General features: G+C 52.0%; 1 protein-coding gene across 1 annotated transcript in view; it reads left to right on the forward strand.

Moving 5' to 3' along the window:
• PLXNA1 (plexin A1) overlaps positions 1-22,742 on the forward strand; it is a 224,964-nt gene that overhangs the window by 162,091 nt on the left and 40,131 nt on the right. Inside the window, exons 19-22 of the mRNA XM_044676176.1 lie at positions 7,037-7,179; positions 10,995-11,251; positions 11,870-11,936; positions 21,208-21,354. Of these exons, the coding sequence (XP_044532111.1) occupies positions 7,037-7,179; positions 10,995-11,251; positions 11,870-11,936; positions 21,208-21,354 (614 nt within the window). The remainder of the gene's footprint in view (positions 1-7,036; positions 7,180-10,994; positions 11,252-11,869; positions 11,937-21,207; positions 21,355-22,742) is intronic.

A 22,742-nucleotide genomic window follows, 5' to 3' on the forward strand; every position in this document is an offset into this window, starting at 1 on the left:
CCCCCCCCCCCCCCCCGGCCAACCCTCTCAAGGAACAAAGAAAATCAGTTCACCAAAGAGGACTGGTAGAGTGTCCAATTCCTTCCTCTGTCCCTCCCTTCTTCCTTTCTTCTCTCTCTTCCTCCTTTCCTCCCATCCTCTCTTCCTTCCTTTTTCCCCTCCCTCTCTCCCCCTCCCCCCTCCTTCCCTTCTTCCCTTCCTTCCTCTCTTTCTCTTTCCCTCCCATCTTCTCTTCCTTCCTTTTTCCTCTCCCTCCCTCCCTCTCTCCCTTCTTTGCTCCCTTGGTTCCTTCTTCCCTCCCTTCTTTTCTCCCTCTTCCTCCTTTCATTCTTTCTTCCTTTCTTTTCCCTCTCTCTCCCTTCATTCCTCCCTCCCTCTCTCCTTTCCTCCTTCCCTTCTTCCCTTCCTCCCTCTCTTCCTCCTTCCATCCCCATCCTCTTCTTTTCTTTTTCACCTCCCTCCCTCTCTCCTTTCCTCCCTCCTTTTCTACTTCCCTTCCTCCCTTCCTTCCTTCCTTCCTTCCTTCCTTCCTTCCTTCCTTCCTTCCTTCCTTCCTTCCTCCCTCCCTCCCTCCCTCCCTCCTTCTCTTCCTCCTTTCTTCCCATCCACTCTTTTTCCATTTGTCCATCCGTCTAGTGACAGATTTTGAGTCCTTGTGTATTTTGTTCTTTGGTTTGGGTTATTTCCCTAAGCATCAGTTCATACAGCCCTTCCCCTGTTTCTTGGAATAGTCCTCACATTTGCTGTTTCTTCCTATATAGGAATCTTCCTTTCTCCCTGTGTCCCATAGTTAGTTCAGCTGTTCCCTAATTGATGGTCACCCCGCGCTCTTTCCACTACATCAGGCTTCCTCTCATCCTAAATGCTGCTCCGCAGGAATCCGCAGGCTTGTCCCCTGCCTCATTGATGCTTAAAGCCCAGGCTGATAAGAGTGGCATCGCGGATAGAGTGACAGCTGAACCAGCATTGAATTTCATTGACTTTGCGGATTAGATAATCCATTAGCTTTGCAGTCGAGGGCAGTGTGGTGGAGAGTCCAGTCCGACTGCAGAACTTCCCTCAGGAGGTTTGATGAGAAGAAAAGGAGGGGCTGATCCAAAGTTCTCTGCAGACCAAAAAGGGCTAAGAAATGCCATCGTCCTTGTCCTCATCAGTGTGGCCATCAGTCTGTTTCTCATCATTGTTATTATAATTGCACGAGTAACAGGTTAATGGTATTTACTCTGAGGGTCAGAATCTGTTTGAATCGAGGGGGTGTCATGATCTGTATGGAAGGAGGAAATCTGCCACCTCTTTGTTAGAGAAAGGAAAGCTTCCCGAAGAAGGAGAGATCTCTGGACTGAAAGAAGGGAAAGGGCTCGGGCATCTTGTGGGTCATTTCATTCTAGCCATGGGGGAAAGGAAGTGCTGATCCACTGTGCCCCGAGAGCAGAAAGAACGGTATGGTGAGCTGGAGATAGGTGGTGAGGACAATGAGAATCAGTATCTAGATGTAATTTAAAGCTGACAAAGCACTTTACATATATTCTCCCTTCATAGTAACACTGGGAGGTAGGCATTGATATTACCCCCATTTTATAGATGAGGAAACTCAGCCTGAGAAGTTCAGGACCATGCTCCCAGTCACACAGCCAGGAAGTGTCTGAGAGCAGGATTCAAAGTCAGGTCTTCCTGGCTCCAAGGCCAGCCTTCTATCCCTGGACTACCTAGCTGTCTTAGTCCAGGTCATCTTCCTGAGGCTTTTCAGCTGAGTACAACAATGGCAATCCACAGTAAAGCACCCCAGCCCTTTTCCACTCCTTTTCATGGAGGGAAGTTCATATGGTAGAGTAAAAAGAACCCTGACCAGAGAAGATTCAGGAAACTACCCTAGTTTCTGTTCTGTTGTTTAGGGCAAATCAATTCCTTTCCCTAGGCCTCAGTTTCCCATTCTGTAAAATGACAGGGTTAGATCAAATCATCTCTAAGGGCCCTTCTAGCCCTGGCATTCTATGCCAGTGAAAATGAAGAGTGTGTTATATGCAAAATCAATTGACTAGGGGGGCAGCTGGGTAGCTCAGTGGATTGAGAGCCAGGCCTAGAGACGGGAGGTCCTAGGTTCAAATCCGGCCTCAGACACTTCCCAGCTGTGTGACCCTGGGTAAGTCACTTGACCCCCATTGCCTACCCTTACCACTCTTCTACCTATAAGTCAATACACAGAAGTTAAGGGTTTAAAATAAAAAAAAAAAATCAATTGACTGGAAGGGGCTAATTGAAGGAGGAAGCAGTCCTTCAGTCTATTCCTTGGCTTGAGGCATCCCTGGCCTGCCTCCCTTTATATTCTCAGGGCTGTCTTGTTCCTCAATGGTTCTGGAATTGGGCAGGGGGTGGGGTGCGCAGGGGAAAATCCTCCCTTCAGCCTGATCCTCATTCTTTCCCACCTTGGCCCTAACCTGCTGGGTCCCAGCCCTCTGCTTGTCTGAGCTCTGGTGGAGACAAGGAGAGAGAACATATTGTTCAGTGGGGAGAAAGGAGCAGGACAGAGAATTAGAAAACAACCATCCATCCATTCCTTGTCTCCTGCCACAAGATGCATCATGGCAGGGTGGAAAGGGGATTACATTAGTCATAGGATCTGGGTTCAAGTCCCATCTTTGTTTACTCCCTTTTTGACCCTGGAAAAGCCTTTAAACTCCTCCCCTCTAAAATGGCCACTGAGGTTCCTTCTAATTCTGTGATGCTGGGATTCTTCAACTCTCCAATTTCCATCCTCTGCTTTACTCAATTGAATCTGTCCTAGGCCTCTCTCCTCTCACTCTTCTAGAACCCTGGCTGAAGTCCAGAGTATCTGCCCTGCTCAGCCCCCATGCAGCAGCCCATGAAATTCTGCCTCCCCCAGGGAGACTTCCATGGTTCAGGATGGAAAATTGAATAATGGTCATGTTAAAAGCAGTAACCGTCTCCATGATGGTGGTGCTGGTGGTGCTGGTAGTCATCAGCATCTGTGTTGGGAACAGAATGAAGTGCAAGTCCTCCTTGTGGTCCCCAGGATGCTGGCAGGTTGCTTACAAGCTCACCACTGTTATTGAGCGAGAAGAAGCAGTTATTTTACCCTCCTGTGGAATGATCTGCAGAGTATTAAATAGGAGACACTCATGGAAGAACACTGACTTCCTATGACCATTTCTATCTGAATCTCATTGAAGTGATGAGAAGAACATAGTAGCAACAATAATATTAACCAAGGTAACAATGCCCGTTCTCCATTCCCTTGCACTTTAGAGTTTCAGAAGTGTTTTTCATACCACAAGCCTCTGAAATAGAGAATGAACAAATCCCTCACTTAAAATAATATGTTTCCTTGTGCAGATGTAGAAACTGAGGCTTGCAGTGCTTTGTCTTGGGTCACCCCACTTAGTAAGAAGCTTGGATCTGTGCAGCATTTCTGCTTGTATGCCCGTGGCTCTTTGCACTAGAGCACAGGACACATGTCTGTACGGAGGTGTCTGGGTGGTGTGATGGATGGAGGACTGAACTTGGGAGTCAGGAAGACTGGAGTTCAGGTCTTCCCATAGTCACTTTCTAGCTCTTTGACCCCGGGCAAGTCATTTAACCCCTGTAAATGGGGATAATAATGGTACCTCCTTCTCGGGTTGTTGTAAGGATCAAATTATTAAATGCTTAGCACAGTGTCTGGCACATGGTAAGTGCTTAATAAAGCCTTGTTCCTCCCTCTTGGCCTCAGTTCCCTCATCTTTAAAATGAGGATAATAATAGCACCCACTTTACAGGATTGGTGAGATAATATAGGTAAAGTGCTTTACAAACCTTGAAGGGCTTTATTGATTTTTGCTGTTATTATAGTCAGATGGTAGATTGGAGGGGGAGGTGTATGTATTTGTACACACATCTCCCTCCAGTTTACCACATATATAGCCCCTCCTTCTCTCCTTCTCTGTCTCTGTCCCTGTCTCTCTGTCTCTCTCTTTCTTTCTCTGTCTCTGTCTCTCTCTCTCTCCCTCCCTGCCTCCCTCTCCCTCTTGGCACCCCCTTGCTTTCTCTCTCTGTAATATATAGGTACACGTAATATATAGGTACACATACACACACATATGTGTGTATATGAAATTTCCCACATAGCTCTGGGAGGTCAGAGAAGGGAGAGATCCCTGGGGCTGGGCTTGCTTATCTTTTGGGTCTCCTTTGTCTGCACCCTGCTGGTGACCCAGCAGTCAGATGAGGTGGGGCTTGAAGTCAGCCTGGAGGAATGTTTGCAATTTGGGTGGAAATCCAGGATGGGTGAGGGACGTCTACACAAAGGAATGTGAGGAGCTCAGAGATGGAGATGGGTTTGGTTTTCCTAGGAGCCTGGTTGGAGAGGCAGAATAATGGATTTGGGATTCTGCAGACCTCCTCTGCTGCCTACATCCTGTGTGTCCTGGGTCCCTCTTTGACCTTGGTTGGTCAGTCAGTCAGCGGCAAGTGTGGATTAAATACTCACTGTATGTCAAGCAATGGGCCACATTTAAAACCAGGAGGTTGCCCTGAGTCTCCTCCATGCTTTTTTCCAGCTTATACCCACCTGGTGGGAGAGGAAGCTTTGTCTAGGATGGCAGGGCTTAGGGCAGTTTGGAGTGATATGGTGGTCATGGTGGGCCTTGATGATTAGACTGAGTGATCTGAACTTGACCCTGGAGGTACCAGCTCATCCCTTAATATCCTGAATTCCAAGGGGGAAGATTCCTAGGACAGAAGCAGGCACCAGGTTCCCTGGCTGTGGCCCCCTTTTACTAGGAATTTTGGGAAAAGGATAAGTTTTCATGAAGAAACTGAAAGTGACTCCAAGTTGGGGGGGGGGGGTTAGGAGAGAGAGAGAGAGAGAGAGTGTGAGAGAGAGTGTGAGTGAGTGTGTATGTCTGTGTGTGTGTTAGGGGGTGGCAGCTTATTATGCAACTGCTGCCTGCTGGGAATTGGGCCCAAACGCCTCTCCAAGTCCCACTGTCAGGGCCTAATTGCCCATTATCTCCACAAGCAACTGCCTGGGCCCATGACCCTGCCAGGCAGCCGAGCTGGGGAGGGACTGGGGCCCTGGACACACGATAATAAAAGCATTTGGCATGGGGCGGGGGAGACAACAGTGCCGGGCTGCCAGAGAGATAAAAGGAAGCAGCTTTTAATTAAAAGCTGCCATCTCGGCAGAACCCTTTCTCTTTCCTCTTCTACCGGACCCAGATAAGATAGAGCATCTTCTCGGCAGCTGGCTTGGTCCCTGCCTCAGGCGGCTGAGACCAGCCCGCTTGGCATGGCCTTGTGCTCTCTTTGAAGTTCCTTAATTTGATTTCAGACAATGCTGCAAGGCTCCCCCGCCTCCTTCCCCCCCAGACTTTTCTCCAGGTCTGTCTGTGGTGAAAACCCCACTCCAAGCCCCCAGCCTCTGAATGTCCTTTCTTCCCTTAAGAGATAGGGAACGGGCTTTCCTCCACCACTGCCAAGGCTGGCCTAGGGAGAGAGGAGAGGCTCTACTTGAGAAGAGCCAACCTGTCCTGTTCTCATCAATCATGGGGACAGTGATGCCTGGTGGGGCAGAGATATGGGAAAGCCAGAAGGGCTCTGCTGATGAGAGTCAGGTCTGAGGGTTTGGGCTGTGTCCAAGGTCAATTTTAGAACCCTCATCTTGTGGGTGGGTGGGGGCCTTGAGGCTGGAGACCCCAGGCTATCTCTCACACACCTCCTGGCTGCTGTCTCCTCCTGGCACCAGCTCTCACCAAGCAGCCCTGGCCCTGAGCTGGTTCCTGTGCTCCTCAACATTTTCTCTACCTCAACACCAGCATCATCTAAATTCCAGTTTCACAGTCCTGTCTGATTGCTGTCATTGACCCTGAAGAGACATGAGCACTTTGAGTGTGGAGCGTAGGATGTTATAGAATGCTATGCTGGGCCTTAGAACGTGGCACCTGCCCCCCTGGAGCATCCCAACTGCAAGGACCTGTGGAATGTTCAGTGTTGTCACCGGAAGGGGCTTTGGAATTTTGGGAGTTAGAGCTGGAAGGGGCTTGGGATGGAGATGCAGCTGGTCTGTTTTACAGAGAATGAAATTGAGTTTCAGGAGAGCACTTTAGTGTCTCCCCCTCACCCCGCCAGTGTTTTAGCTCCAAACGTGTGGGGAGTTTCCCCTATTTTTGTCTTATATTTCTTCTTTCTGCTCTCCACTCCCAAGCCTTTCTAGGGCCTCATGGGCTCTTTGGGGAGGTAGGATGCATGCATAATGGGGCAACACATATTAAGTGCTGTTATCTGGTGAGGTAACAGAGGGCTGCATAGATAGAAGGCTTCCCAGAGGAGGCAGGACTTGAGCTGAGCCTTGAAGGATGGCTAAGGCTTGGAGACTTTGACAGAAACACGGGATGGGGGCGATGACAGTTTGAGATGAAACACAAACATCCGTGCTTTCTCTAGGTAACAGTGAGTAGAGTCATCATTTTTCATACCCTTAAGAAAGTAGGAAATGATTAGGAGATTCTCGGTATAGGTCACACGGGGGAGACTGAGGCCCTGACCAGGTAAGAAAGGACTCAGTTTCCACTTAGTGACTGGTCACTGGTAATTCAGTTCTGAGCATTGTTTCATTATCTTCTCTCCTTTGCCACCAGTCTAAACTTTCCCTTCCCTTGGCTTGTCAGAGCCCTGCTAGGTGACAAGAACTAATCTAAGAAGCTAATTCAGGCTGTGTTAATTAGCAACTGATTAGAGCTTAATGTACTCCCCCTCCCAGTCAACATCTTCATTTTAACAGCAATCACTAAAATCTCCCAAATGGATGGATATTTAATGGTAGAAATTTAGGCACTGTGCCTGGACAGTGGAGGAGATATTTTGGGTTTATGAAGCCTTATATCATGCTCCTCTGCATAGATCCAGACCCTGGTCCCCACACTGTGGCTCAGGTTGTTACTGGGTCAGGGTATTATTGGGCCTGTGGGGGCCTTCTGGGGAAGAACACTGCTCTGCTCCCACTTGTTCCCTGACTTTCTGCCTTCTCTCCTTTGCTGCTCAGCCTTTGCAGAACTACAGACAGATATCCATGAATTGACCAATGACCTGGATGGAGCTGGCATCCCCTTCTTGGACTATCGCACCTATGCCATGAGGGTCCTCTTCCCGGGCATTGAGGACCACCCGGTGCTGAAGGAGATGGAGGTAGGTACCCCACCAGGAGACGGGAGGATGGAGGGCGTTTTCTGGTCATCCATCCTTTGAGAAATGGCACCAGGTAGCTGGGCAGAAGATTCCCATGTTTTAAGGATGACCTTTGAGAGAGTTTCTGGCTTCCAAAGGGCAATAACAAGATGTTAGGGAAAACCCAACAGAATCCTCTCCAATGGTTCTGGAATGGCAGAGGAGGTGAATATTCATCTTTCTGTAAGCCACTTTAACTCTCTTGGACTTTAAAGGGGGGGGGGTGGCCTGGGGATTGTAGACAGGAGGTTTCTCTCAACTTGAGAGTCCAGTAGGGGCCCTTGATTAGAAATAAATACACTGGGAGCTGCTAGGTGGCTCAGTGGATAGAGAGCCAGGCCTAGAGATGGGAGCTTCTGGGTTCAAATGTGGCCTCAGACACTGCCCAGCTGTGTGATCCTGGGCAAGTGTCCAGCCCTCACCGCTCTTCTGCCTGGGAACCAGTACACAGTATGGATTCTAAGACAGAAGGGAAGGTTTTAAATAAATAAATAAACAGCAAAATGGTGAGGTTGGACCTGATGACCTCTTCAGATATTTTCTAGGCCATCTGATCCAATCCCCCCCCACCCCCGCACCCCCATTTGCCACTCCTTTTAATGAAATCCTTTACAGCCAAGAACAGTTAAGCAAAACAAGCCAACACATTGGCCTTGCCTAACACTGTAGGCCTCCCTCTGCGCCTCCAGTCCAGCTCCCCTTCCCCGAGAGGCGGAAGCCTTGTTTCTCTTGTTGGTCCTTTGGAGTCATGGTTGGTCACGGCATCGATCAAAGTTCTGAAGCCTCTTGCTGTTGTTTCCCCTCCTCTTCGGGGGTGATCCTAGAGAATAGCTCTCCATCCCCCAAGCGGCCCTAAAATTCTTCATTGGTTCTGTTTCTTCCCGTGGAACATATATTCCATTACACTCATATACCGTAATTTGTTGGGCCATCTGCCAACTGATGAAGACTTGTTTCTGTTTTTTTTCTGCTACAAAAGTTGCTACTATGAATACACACAGACATACACAGACACATTTTGTAGATCAGGTTCCTTTTTACAGTTCAGGACCCTGGAGGGTTCAGTGCTTCCTCCCTGCCAAATGCCGTGGGGCAGAAAGCTCATGTCCAGCCTCCCCACATACCCCTTCCTCCCCTGAGGTGCTCTCCCAGCACAGCCATCATTGGTGGCAGTGTCAGATCAGATTGAAGCAGGGCCAGGCGGGCATGGCTAGGCAGGGATTGCAGGGATGAATGCCAACTAGATTCCGGAACCGCTCTGTGAGTCCTGAAACCAGGGTGGCAAAGGACTAGGCAGGAGCTCAGGAGTCCAGCAGAGTGGCCCGAGGCTCCCGGGATGAGGTGGGCAGGTATAGGGCTGAGGCACCTGCCCATAGTGGCTAGGTCTTTGGGGTTTTCATCCTTCTATGGCTCATTGGCAGGATTATACTGGTCCCAGGCGGCATCCCCCCTGCCAATGCCAGGGTGCTGATAGATCATGCTACAGTCAGGGTCTAGCCCTGTCTCCCCTCCAGTTCAGGGATTCCTTCTGCAGGACTCTGGCCAGTGGCCCTCCAGCTTAGCACCCCCGACGAGGCCTCCCATTCCACTTTGGGACCATCTAGTGCTCCTGGGCTGGAGTCTGCCTCCCCAGGACGTCCTTCAGAATGAATTCTGCTCCCCACAGCCCCCGCGGGATTCCTCCTCTGCCCTCCTTGCAGGCAGGCACGCAGCTCCCCTGAGTCTCCTCAGTATGGCCACTTCACCAGCCCCCCTCGCTGCCCTCCTCAACTTACTGGAAGCCTTCCCGGCTGGGCGCTGGGCCCCCACTCACGGCCCCCCAGGGGTGATCGGACCAATGCAGAGAATGCCGCGGCCCTCTCGCTCTGATCTCTAAAATGCTGTGAATACGGTGCAGGATGGAGCATCTGATCTTTTTTACATCCCTCCGTTGATCTCGGGGTCTCGGCGCTCTCCCAGACTGTGGGGAGTGACCGTGCCTCACCTCCCTGACGCTGGTGAAGTTCGCTTTTTTAAGCCCCAGTTCAGGCCTGCCCCTTTATTTTTGTGACGTTTCCCCTTACCTTTGGTCCGTTTTCTCCAGCGGGTCGAGCTCTTTCCGAGCCTTGAGAGGATTCTTTGGCTCTCTCTTTCCTACAGCATTCGGTTTGATAGTTCCCTCTGAGTGTTTTTCCCCTTCCAAATTTCAATTGTCCTTCCTCTTTCTGTCCTTCCTCTTTTTTCCTGCTGTCGTTATTTTTGCTAGAAGTAACGATAATAGCACTCAGGGCTTTAAGGTTTCTTGGTGACTTCTCGTAGGAGCTCTGAGCTGTGGGGATTGTTATGCCTGTTTCACAGATGAGGAGACTGAGGTTCAGCGTCTCAGCCGTGTTCTGGGCCACAAAGCAGCGCAGGACCAGGATTCTTAGCGGCGAAGCTCTGTTCTCCGATTCTGTAGGGTTGTTCTTAATTAGATCAGCACGTTTCTGTTGAACCATTCTTCCTTGTCTTTCTAAGATGCGCCAACAAGGGAGAGGATGTAGTTGTCATCATTAATGGCAAACATATATTCAGAGATTGCCGCGTTCAGAGGCAACTAGGCAGCAAATTGGATAAGTGCCGGGCCTCGTGTCATGGAAGCCCCCGTTCAGTTCCAGCGTCACATACTTCCTCGCCGTGTGACCCTGAGCGAGTCCCCTGCCTGCTGTTGCCTCACTTTCCTCAACTTTAAACCGCAGGGAGGGAGGGCTCTGTGGTGGCCGGGGAGGTTTCCTGGGAGGCCTGAGACACAGGCCTCCAATGGGGGGAGTCAGAGAAGGAGGCAGGTTTGGGGGCTGCGTCCTCCAGTGTGGAGGAGAAGGGAGGTGAGGCTGGAGCCTTGTAGTGGAGAGCCTCGAATGCCAGGCCCAGCCTTTAGTCTCGTACCTTTGCTGTGGCCTTGGGGGCACCTTGGACGCCTCCCCAGGATCAGAACTGAGGGTGGGGCTCCCAAGCCGCTCTGTCCCCCCTCCCCCCTGGCCTCCCACCCCATCTCTCCTCTGCAATCTCCGATGAGATCAGCCGTGTCGGACAGGACCAATTTCAAGCTTATCGCCGCTGCCGCAGCTGCTTTAGTGGCAGAGGATGGAGCCCTGATAGCATCATGACATCTCTTCGGAGAGGCCCAGACAGCCCTCATTTGGCTCAGAATGAAGACTCGGGGCGGCTGGGCCCCTCGCGCGGCGTGTCTCCCGGGGAGGGGGGCGCCTCTGGGCTGTGTGCCCCGGCCGCTCCCCTTGGGGTCACCACAGGCCCGAGGGAGAGCACGTTCCCTGAGCCTGTGGCGCCCCTCATACCGGGGCAGTGCCCACGCGCTCAGGCACGAGCAGCGCCTCCTCTCATTCCCCGAGGGAGAGCCGGCGGGCAGCCTGGAGCCGAGCTGGAGGGAGGCTCCTCGCCGGGACTTCCCTTCCCCCATCCTGCCCCCTCCCCCCCATTGTTCTTCCTGGAGAGTCTGGACAAGGACTCTGAGGGTGCCTCGGCGCCTGGGCAGGCAGGGCAGGCAAGCAGGGCAGGCCGTGGCGGCCCAGAGGCCCGGCCAGGGGCCTGCAGCGGGGAAACACCCAGGCCTCCGGCCCCGAGCGCCAGCCGCCCTTCCCTTCTGGCTGGGAGGTCCGCTGAGGGCCTCTGAGAGGCGGGGGGTGTGCCGCGGGCCGGCCCAGGCCTCACTGCCCTGTGGTCCTCACCAGCCCTGTCGTCCTCACCAGCCCTGTCGTCCTCACCAGCCCTGTGGTCCTCACCAGCCCTGTCGTCCTCAGGTTCAGGCCAACGTGGAGAAGTCTCTGACCCTGTTCGGGCAGCTGCTCAACAAGAAGCACTTCCTGCTCACGTTCATCCGCACCCTGGAGGCCCAGCGCAGCTTCTCCATGCGGGACCGCGGCAACGTGGCGTCGCTCATCATGACGGCGCTGCAGGGGGAGATGGAGTACGCCACGGGCGTGCTGAAGCAGCTGCTGTCCGACCTCATCGAGAAGAACCTGGAGAGCAAGAACCACCCCAAGCTGCTTCTGCGCAGGTGAGCGGGGCCGGGGGACGGCGAGGGGGGCCTGACTCGTTCAGCAAGCCCTGATGATGAGGCCAGAGTCACGGCGGATGTGGGTGCTGAATGGGATCCCAAAGCGCTCTTTCCAGGTGCCCCCCACTCTCACAGCAGCCCCTGTAGGACGAGCCTCTGGGGATGAGGAAACGGAGGCCTGGCTGTGCCTGGGGCTGTTTGTGTCGTTTTAGCCCCCCCTCCTGGGAGGGAAGTGCCCTTCTCACCCCCATTTCACAGACGAGGACGCTGAGGCCCAGAGGGGTTCGGCGGCCATTCCGTGGTCCCTCGGCGAGTCAGTGTGGCCAACTGCAGGTGTTTGTGCCAGGGAGCAGCTGGAGACAGTCGGACTCCCAGAGGGGCTCCTCTCGGGGAGGGCCTTGAATGCCGGGCTCAGACGTTTCTACATTCTCCTGGGCATGGGTTCCAGGAGACCCAAAAGCTTCTCCTGACCTGGCTCAGGGGCTTCTTCCTCTGCCTGTCCCCGAGGCAGTGAGCTTGTGCCGGGATGGGTGAGCCCCGGGCTCTCTTAGAGCTCTGGTGAGGCCTCCTCCCGCTCCCCTGCCTCCAGGGCCCCTCACGCTCCTCTCTGTCTCCTAGGACCGAGTCGGTGGCAGAGAAGATGCTCACCAACTGGTTCACGTTTCTGCTGTACAAGTTTCTCAAGGTAAGTTCCCCGGAGGCTCCCCCTGCCGCAGGGTGGGGGCCAGGGTGGGCGCCCCCCCCCCGGGCCTCAGTGGTTCTGCTTCTCCCTGGACCCTCTGGCCTCGAGGCAGAGCCAGGAGCCCGGATGTCTCTGAGACGGGCCTGGAGGGTTCTCTGAACAGAAGCGCAGCACGCGGGACCCCGAGGGGCCTCCCAGGCCTTTGAAGCCGGGGGACAAAGGAGAAGCTGGCCAGGGCTGGAGAGAGTTCAGGTCTCTGCCCCGTCCTTCTCCCCCGGCACACGGCCCATCGAGGGGCCCAGAGGTGACGGACCGGAAGGCTCACCGCGTCTGCCTCAGGAGAGCAGGCCCAACCGGCTGCAGCCTCCCCTCACGGTCCATGTCCCACCCCGTGACCCGGCCAGAGAACGCAGATGTAGCCAGCAAACATGGCGGCATTCGGTGAGGCCTCCAGGATGAAGGACGAGGTCGCAGAGAACAGGAGACAGAAGGGGGACATTGGGGCGCTCCCTCCCCGGGCTCGTCCTGGCCGCTCTGCGCCCCCAGAGTCAAATCTGAAGAGAGGGGAGACGAGAGGAGAGCAGAGGGCACCGGCGTCCCTCAGGGGCGACGGGATTCCCAGCGGTCCCCCCGGCTTTCCCCCAGCCTCCCAGGGACCCCCGAGGGAGAGAGGAGATTCCTCAGCCTCTTAGTGCTTGGCTGCTCGCCCAGCCTGGAGGGTCCCACATGCAGGCTCTGTCTGGGGAGATCTCCTCGGGCCACTCGGGCTGGGGACGAGGGGCCCTGGACGTCCTTTAGCCCTGCTCCCTTATTTTCCATGGAGGGAAGCAGAGGTCTAGGGGAAGCCACAAGACTTACCCAGAATCACCTGGCTGGCAGCCTCCCCAAGTGGGGTTTGAATCTGTGCCTTCTCCAGGCCGGCCCCCCAATCCACCATATCCCTCACTGCCAATAGATGTGCTGTTTGATTTCTGTTTTTCAGTTGAGGAAACTGAGGCAGACAGTAAGGGACTTGCTCAGGGCTTTCCTCCTAGGAAGTGTCTGAGGCTGGATTTGAACGCGGTCTCGCTGCCTCTGATCGTCCCAGTCCTTCATTAGCGCAGCGCACAGACACCCAGGTCCTCCCCAGGACAAGGCCCGTCCTCAGGGCTTGTGCCTGGCTCCAGGCCCTCCTCACACTCCCTCAGCACCTCTGCTTCCACCTGCGGAGCAGCCTCAGGGCTCAGGCCTTCCTGAAGGCCCTGCTTCCCTGGAGGAGAGAGAAGGCGCTCAGTCCCCTCCTCATGGAGGAATGGCTTCTCCTACAGGTGGACTCAGAGCCCAGACAGGGAGCTCAGGACCCCTGGGAGGCAGGAAGGCTCCATTGATTCTCAGGCGAGGCCTGGCAGTCTGGCAGCTGCCATTCTGGAGGCTCCATCTTAGCCTCAGACTCTGCTGAGGGTCAGGATGAAGCAGAAAGATGGCACTGACCGTAGGGAGTGGACACTTCTTTTCTTTTTTTTTTTTTAACCCCTACCTTCTGTCTGAGTAACAGCTCTAAGACAAAAGAGTGGCAAGGCTAGACCAGCAGGGGTAAGTGACTTGCCCAGGGTCACACACAACTGGGAAGTGTCAGACCAAATTTGAACCCAGGACCTCCTGACTTCAGGCCTGGCACTCTTCACTGTCCCAAGGAGTTTACCTTCTAATGGGGGAAGCTAGAAGAACCTCCAAAAGGAGGTGGGTCCAAAGGTAGCCGGAGAGGAGACACAGTAGAGAAAGGCCCAGGGGATCCTCCTAAAGTCCGAGGTTCTGAGACAATGCAGCCAGGCAGGAGGAGAGGTCGCAGGAGCAGCGGGAGCTTTCAGGGTGAAGACGTTCCCTGGCTTAATCCATGCTTATTGATGAAGCGATGGATACCCTGAATTCGGCCAACGTGCCCAGCTCCTACAGGGAACCCAGGATCCGGCTTTGGGACTGGGGGGGGGGGGGTCGGGGATAAAGAGCTTAAGTGGAATGAGAGTGGAGACGCCGGGGAACTTCGGAAGGATCTTCACCTTACACATGTGGAAACCCAGTCCAGGAAAGGGGAGGTGACCAGCCCCAAGCAGAGCAGAAGAGCCAAGAAATGGCTACCTTCTGCCTTCTGTACCTGGACATGAGTCAGGAAGTCATTTAACTGCTCGGAATGTCAGTCTCCTCCTCTGGAAGACGACCGTCCCCTCCCTCCTAGGAGAGAGAGGGCTACGTAATCGCAAAGCACAATATAAAACGCCCGCTATTGTCGTCATGGCCTCTGGGAGGCGGGCAGTGGGAGTGCTGGGGGCCTCGGGCCCCCTGAATGAGGTGAGATACGTCCTGGAGGCCTTTTGGGGAGAGCTCGCAGGGAAGGAGGCTGAAAGGTCAGAGATGGGACTGTAGGAGCCCGACACACCGGGCCCTGTCTCTCCATTCACAGCAGACTGTCCTCCTCTGGCTTTCCCCAGTGACCTCTGCTCTGAGGTCCCCATTTGTCCATCTGCTCCCATCTGCCAGGCGCCCACTATATGACCAGGGTCCCTTCTGTGGGCCTTAGAGTCCCCATCCCTGAGATAAGAGAATGTGACTGGAACAATTTTCTAGGTGTCTGGGCCCCTGTTGTGGCCTGATGAAGCCCATGACCCTCTTCTCAGAAGGATGTTTTTAAATGCACAAAACAAAACTCAGGGGATTACAAATGAAACCAATTACACTGAAATACAGTTGTCAGAATTTTTAAAAAAATTCAAAAGTCCCAAGTTGAAAAGCCTGGAGGATCTCTAAGGAGATGGCTTCTTGCTTTAACACTATATTCCACTACTTGCTCTCCTGAGGTTCCCTTCAACTCTGGTGTTCTCTGCTTCGTGACCTCTAAGACATCATTCCTTCCTGAAAAAGACCAAGCAGCATTTGTGAGGGAGAGAGAGAGCCCCATGGGCAGTAAGGAGTGAACAGCAGAAGACAGTCTAGACTCATGTAATGTCAGGGCTGACTTGAAGGTATCTGAGATGTCAGAGGAGAGCAATCCTAGGTCTGAGGCACCCAGGAGGTGCCTGCTCTGTGTGCCTGGAGGTGAGTCAGGAAGTCATTGAACTGCTCTGAATGTCAGTTTTCTCCTCTGGAAAATGGACTGTCCCCTCCCTCCCAGAAGAGAGAGGGCTGGGGACACTCTCACAAAGAAGGAAGCAAACATTCCCATCCTGCATAGGTTGGAGCAGATCTGGGGAGCTGTAAAAATATTTTACTGATGTCTTTTATATTTTCTTCACAATCGTTTCAACTCTCCAAGCCCCCATGTCAGCTCCAAATTGAATCCTCACTTGTCACTAAAAAACCCCCAAACAAATCAAAACAAAACCAAAAAACAACCAAAAATGTCTAATGCTATGACCGCATCTAATGGTCCATACGGTATTTTGCCCTGGTAGTCTCCCACATCTTTGCCAAGGCTAAAGGGATATTTCATAATCTTTTCTTTAGGACTTTCATTTTGTCAGTTTCTCAGAGTTAATGAAAAGAAACAGATTTTGACTTCTTGTAAAGAAAAATTGCCTAATGGAGCCATCCCCAAATGAAGTATGCTTCCTGGAGGCCCTGTGGTCTGACAGGGCAGCATTAGACAAGGGAGATGACAGGGAGAAGATGGAGGCAGAATGAGGAAACAGGGCACACAAGCAGTTATTTGCCTAATGGATGGTTTGCTCCTGTCCGAGGCACAACTAGAACCCAGTACACTGTTGAGCAGATAACAGCAGGGACTACCTTGTTCCTCAGCCTATTACATGTGTAAGATTTGTGGGAGGAAGGTGGCTAACTTGCACTGAGTTGGCAACCCACTGCAACCCCCAGATCCTTTTCATGTCATTAGCCATGCTTTCCTGTTCTGCACATTTATCTCTATTAAATGCTAGCTTATTGCATTCATCTTTTTCTTCTCTCCGTTGACATATTTTTGGATCCCAGTTCTGTCACCCACCATTAGTGCTCTCACACGCTCGTGCTCTCTCTCTCTCTCTCTCTCTCTCTCTCTCTCTCTCTCTCCCCCTCCCCCCATTGCAGTTATTGATAAAAATGTTCTTCCATCCAGGTCTGAGAGTAGATGGTCCACAATGAAAAGAAAACTCTACTATACCTTTTGTTCTTAGTCCACTCTCATGTTTTTAACTGATTGCTCCCTCCTCTCCTCCCAGGGAGGCGGGTCCTTTTAGTAAAGATTAGAAAAGAAAGAGGAAAACCAGCTGTTTGGCAACACCACTGTGTCAGTCATATATGGCAAAATATACTGCATTCCACATCCTTAGTGCCATCTCTTATGGAAAGAAGGCCAAGAGCCTCTATCTCTCTATCTTGTCATCTCTAGATAGACAGACAATGTTAGAATGTAGATTTTACAATGTGTATTATAGGAATGATATAGAAAATTATATGTAAGTACAATGTATTTATATATGGCCATATTTGCATTATTTTGATACTTATAACATCTAAAATATAATGAAATGAATAATACAGCCATGACTAGTATCTAATAATGTAACTATTGAGGTATTGATATTCTTTCTGTGTTACTCTGTTGCTTTGTAGATGTGTATGCACACATACCCATTGTTTCCCCCATAGAATGGAAGCTCTTTGAGGCCAAGGTCTCATTTACTTTTGTTCTTGTATCCTGCTCCCTTAGCACACCTAGCAAAGGCTCATAATATCCCTGAGAGGTGGGTAGCGTGAGCATTATTACCCAAATTTATAGATGGACAAACTGAGCCCGAGGACTGCCAGGAAGCGCCGGAGCTGGGTCTTGCTCTCCTTTGTGCTCTCTCCTTTCCTCTCTACCCCACTAATTAGTGTTCTCATGCCTGTGACACAGGCCTCACCCCCTGCCCCTGAAGGTTAGGCCTGCCCGCTAGGGAGGGAGAAGGAAGGGCCACTGTTACTACTGGCTTGTTGAAGGTCCTCTAGAAGGTGGCCTTCTGGGGTCCATCACTGAATGGGAGGGACTTTGGCGGGGTGCTCCAGGCTGCTTATGAGCACCTCTGAGGATGGTCCTCTTATCAGGGAGTCTCCCTCCTCTCTGCTCCAGGCATGTCTCTGAGCCACACAGATCCGACCCAAAATATCTTTTTTCCTCAGGGCCTCTGTCGATGCCTCAGCTGGTGTCCAGCTGTGACTGTGGGCCTGAGAGTTGCCGGGGATGACCGCCTCTCCACATGATTTCATGGCTCCCGTGGGAGGCTTTTCTAATTTGGAAACTTCTTCAGAATGCACATTCTCCATGCAGGCACCCAGTCTTACTCTCCCCTGAGCCTCAGAGGCCTTGCCTCCTCCCTCATCCTGCCCCGGGGGACTTCCCAGCACTCCCTGGTCTCCAGCAGCACTAGGTGTATGTGTCTCCGCCTGGGGGCCTCTCTGTAGGAAACTGCAGCCTTCATGGTGGTGAGGGTGAGGCCCGTGGACTCCTGGCCAGGGGCAGCAGGGCGTATTGGTGTGGGCAGCCCCTCATGTAGTCTGGTCAGCAGTGTCTTATGGCCGGGCTGGGAGCAGAATACATCGATGTAAATGGACTGTCCAAAATGGGCAGGAAATTATGACGTGGAATGTCAGAACTGGAAGAGCCCTAAGTTGATAATGAATACAGAGAATAGAGAATGTCCAGGCCTGAGAATATAGTGATGTGCACTCTTAGAATATAGAAATCTAATACTAGAATTTAGGAACAGACTGTCAGAGCTGAGAAAGATTTTCTGTCACCGAGTATCAGAACTAGAGAAGACTTTGGAATGTGGAATGTGAGAGATGGGAGGGACCTTAGACTGCAGAATGGTAGAACCCAGATTTTAGGCAGAGGCTTGGTCACCTTGGGGCTGTGAACTTGGTTTTTTAAGAGATATTTGGGTCACTTCCACTATAACTGGTTTCCCTTTTAATCTTACGTCTTTTTTTTCTACATTTAAAAACACTCTTCTGAGAAGGGGGCCATAGGCTTCCCCAGACTCAGGGTGAGGGGGCTTAAGAGCCCCCCCCATCTTGTCTGTCACCTCCATTGTACATTGAGGTCTGAAGCAGGAAGTAACTTGTCTGAGATGATGCAGCTGTTGAACCTCAGAGCCAAGAGTTAGAGCCTGGGTCTCCTGATTCTGAGGCAGTGCTCCTATCTGGGAGGACTTCATGGAAGAAGTAAGAGCTGATTCAGGTAGGGTAGAGCCCAGAGGACAAAACTCCTGGGATGAGGAGAAATGATAATATTTGTGATGCTTTATCATTTATGAAGATTTGGGACATATTTTGCCTCCTGTTGTCCCTCACAACAATCTTATGAGGTAGACAAAAATAGGCAATATCTCCATTTTATAGATCAGGAAACTGGCTCCGTGTAATCCCACAGAGCCACGGAATTCAGAGGGACTTACTTGGGGTACATGGCCTGAGGCCAGCTCCCACATTTTACAAATGAAGAAACTGGGATTTCACCATAGATGAGATAGACTCCAGGGTTGTTGGGGGTGCAGTCTGGCCAGTCAACCTCCTTCTTTCCCCCCAAGCTTTGGCCAGCGGACCCTCTTTAGGTGTGAAGGCTGGGAGGGTGCAGTCCTGGCCGTCCTGAGGGGTGAGCAGATGAAAGAGTAGGCCATGACTCCCCAGGCTGCAGGCTTTCGCACTCCTTTCTTTTGGCTTCCGCATCTTCCAGGAAGAGAGACGGCTATTAATAAGTGGCTCCAGCTCCAAATTGGGTCGTCTTTCTTGCTCTCCCCTTCTCCAGCGCCCTTTTTCCTCCTCTCCCGAAGCTGACTTAATGAAGCCGAGTTTGCAAATGAAACATAATTTCAAAGACAGGCGTGTTGTCGGAAGGTCTCGGGATGATATATGCGTGCTCCTGCTCGTTAGCAGCTGTCTCTTTAATTACCGCAGATGCTAACGAGATGCTAACAGCATATGGTGACAGGGGGAGCACTGCACTTTGGTCCAAAGGACAATTTATTTGTGAGGTGGCTGAGGAGGAGGGACGAGGCCAGTGGAACTCCTCTGCTGTTTGCTGCCGGTCCTCTGTCCCCAAGTGGGAAGCCCTCTTGTGAGATTCTGCTGGACCTTGGAGTGGGCAGCCCTAGATGTTGGGTGCCAGGCACAGGATGGGCTGAGCTCCTCGTGGCAAGGCCAGGCCTCAGGGTGACCTTGTTTGGGATCATCGAGTTGGAGCCCTCTAAAGCTGGAAAGGACCCAGAATCCCCCCGGCTTGTCACCCTGGTACAGACAGGAAGTGGAGCCTGACAGACAGGAAGCGCTTTCCAGGGCCTTCTAAGATGCCTCTTCATGCCTTGGACAGGTGTTCATTGGACATGGATCCTAAGGGCCTCAGGCTGGCTTTTCCTTCAAGTCCCAGTTCTCCTTCCCTCCACCCCCCCCAAGCTGGGCCTGGGAACAGTCACTGACCTCTTTCCCCAGAACCCTGATACTCTTGGCCACTTAGCCTGGGTCTCTCACCCACAATATGAAGCAATATAAATAGAATTATGGAATTCCCACTTAGTCACAAAGGCACAGGCACTTACTAAGTTTCAGGGTCAAGTGACTTGCTCAGGGCCACACAGCTAGGAAGTATCTGAGGCTAGATTTGATCCTTGAGCCACCTACTTGCCCCCTCACGCTTCCAGATTTTTAACTGGAAGTGACCTTCGAGGTCAGGTTCTGTCCCCTTGAGTTTATAGATGAATAGTGAAGCCCCAGAGATGATGGGCCTTGCCCAGGTTCACACAAGTTACAGAGCTGGAGTTGGAGCCGCCATCTTTTTGGCTCTCTCCAGGCAGCCACCTCTGTGTTCCGCAATGATTCAAATGCTCTTTGGACACAGGGGCCCTCTTTTGGTTCCTTTCCTTGTTGCCAGTGATGCTGCTATTTCCTAAGGTCAGCCCTGCCTGGAGCCCCTCAGTGATGGGAATCCAGAGTCATGGGCCAGACCCTCGAGGAGCTCCCTGGCTAATAACAAGAGGAGTAGCTATTCTGGTTACACATGACAGCATTTTGCACGTGTGATTTCATCACCTGAAAAGCAGTGTGGTTAGGAGATGAGGACTGAACTGAGGGGCAGGAAGTCCTGGGTTCAAATCTTTCAGCATCCTTTGTGTGCCTTAGGCTTGCCACCCTGTGGAAGACTTCATCATACTAAGAGTTCCTCCCACAGATCCAGTCTACGTCCAGCCTTCCCTCCCACCCCAAACCATCTCATTTGGTGGCCATGCCAAAGGCTGGGACCTAGAGGGGGACTCCCAAGGGGAGATGAAGCAACAGTGACCGGGAGTTAGGGCAGAATTGGGCAGAGTGAGGCCGTGTACATCCCAAGCATCAGGGCTGCTGAAGGAAGCAGACACTGTGAAGGCTGGTCAGAGGAGGTTTCCCAGAGAGGGACCAAGTTGAGATGGACCTGGAAGGACAGATGGATGGGATTTGAACAGAGACGGGGCCCAGAGCGGGCAACTGGTGGAACCACATGGGAATCAGCTCTGTTCAGTTTTGTGCCAGGGGTTAGGCCTCCTAGCCTGGTGATGTGCGCACAGCTGATGTTCCTCAGCTGATCAGACCATCCATAAGCTTCTGTTTAGCACCTAGGTTCCAGGCACTGTGCTGGGCACTTGGGTACCAGGACAAAAATTAAACAGGGCCTGCCCTAAAAATGGGAAATAACCCGTACATGTGGAAATAGCAAAGGAATTTTGGCAGGAAATGCTCTAAGTGCTAGAGGATTTGGGAAGGCCTCATGGAGGAAGTGGTGTTTGAGCTGAACTTTGGGGATGCTGGGGATTCAGAGTCTGGAGGTGAAGAGGGAGCCCATCATAGGCATGGGGCAAAACCTGACCCTGCCATGCTAATGGGAGATCGGAGGCCATTTTCTTGAAACATCAGAGAATGGGATGTTTAGAAAAGTGGCTCAACCTCGCTTAAATCCAGTTTGTGCTCACATCAAGTGATGTCCCTTTGATCCTCTGTGGGTACGGAGGACAAACAACAACAATAGCAGGAGTTAATGATAAGCACTTGGTTAAAATGGATGCTTTTGGAGTTCAGAGTTGGGGGAGCTCAGGGGAAGGTGGATTCATCTGGGTGGCTTCCTGGCAGAGGTGAGCCCTCAAGATTCCTCATCATAACTGTCCTCAAAGGAGCTTGCCTGCTTGGTTTGGGGTGGTGGGCCCAGGGCTATAGGGGCCCAGTTCTTGAATTGTGACCTTCAGGGAGGGTATGAATGTCTCATCCTCTGTGACCAAGGTTCCTTTGTGTCCTCCCACCTTAGGAGTGTGCAGGGGAGCCTCTTTTCATGTTGTACTGTGCCATCAAGCAGCAGATGGAGAAAGGCCCAATCGATGCCATCACCGGTGAGGCCCGCTATTCCTTGAGTGAAGACAAACTCATCCGCCAGCAGATTGACTACAAGATGCTGGTGAGTCAGGATAGCCCTCTCTTTCCACTGGGCTCTTTGGTCCCAAAGGTGGCCATCTCCATTGTCTTGGGGGGGCTCCCTTTGGTCCTGATAGTTTGGGGGTGGCTGGGAAGGGGGAGGAGGAGGGCTTTGGGGCATGTCTGGTGTTGACTTTCATGTCCAGGGTCTCTCAAGGGCTGCTGGATCATCCCCAGTACTGAGTATAATTACTGCACAGGAGATTCCCTCCAAATTTGAGTTCCCTTCTACATCTCTCCATGACACCTGGCTTCCTTTCCCATTTGCATCTCACATATCTGGGTCATTATCCTAGTCTTGGATTTTCAGATCTCTCTTAGCCCCTTAAAGTTTCATAGTCCAAGAGTTGGATATCTGTCAAACAGGTATTCCTAGAGAAAATGCCAGGGTCCCAGCCCTTTCCCAGCCCTGGTGGCAGAGCATTTGCAGGGGAAGGAGACACAGGAGAAAAAACTCCCATAGGTGGATGATCAAAGAACAGTAATGCTTGTCTTTAAGAGGTGGCATTACATAGTGGGTGCATACAAGAGTAGACCTTGGTTCAAGCTTTGTCACTTTCTTGTCATGCTACATGAGACAGGTTGCTTAGACTCACTGGGCCCAGGGGCAGTGAGGTGGCTTAGTATATTGAAAGTCAGGCCTAGAGATAGGATATCTGGGGTTCAAATTTGGCCTCAGACAAACCTTCCTAGCTGTGTGACCCTGAGCAAATCACTTAACCCCCATTGCCTAGCCCTTACCACTCTTCTGCCTTAGAAACAATATATAGTTTGATCCTAAGATGAAAGGTAAAGGTTTTTATTCCATTAAATTAGAGCATTAAGCCTTAATCGTATTAAATTAGAGTGTTGGGCTGAGTCTCCTGTAAGGTCTAAGTCTCTGTTTTTCAAGCCACCAGGCATGCCCACCCCCATGATCTCATTTGATTCTTGAGCACCTTAAGAGGGAGACAAGGCATTTACTGAGCACCTGTAGCTAATAAATCACAGGACCAGGACTCTAGCTCTGATCTCCTGACCCCAGTCCTCTTCTCTTTCCACAACAATGCATGACCTCCTGGCGCATGAGATCATATGTGATTAAGTGGCACATCATGGGAGTAGCCAGTGATGGCAACTTGCAGGGTTTAAAGGTGTTCCATCCTCGTTGATATTTTCTTTCTTTGTGTGACCTTTAGAGTCCATTTGCTGGGTGGTGGGCCAGCTCTGAATGACTCAACCCTTTTTATGTGGTGGGAAAGTGTCACTTCCTTTGGGCCTGGGCTGGGACTGAGGGTTGGTATGCAGGGAGAGCAGGGACGGCTGTCTTGGATGAGAAAAAACAGACCCTGCTTTGGCCTGGGGTCTCAGGAGAACACCCTTCCTTCCCTC

The sequence above is a fragment of the Gracilinanus agilis genome, chromosome 1 (genome assembly GCF_016433145.1).
Source record: "Gracilinanus agilis isolate LMUSP501 chromosome 1, AgileGrace, whole genome shotgun sequence".
In the NCBI taxonomy this organism is placed as follows: Eukaryota; Metazoa; Chordata; class Mammalia; order Didelphimorphia; family Didelphidae; genus Gracilinanus; species Gracilinanus agilis.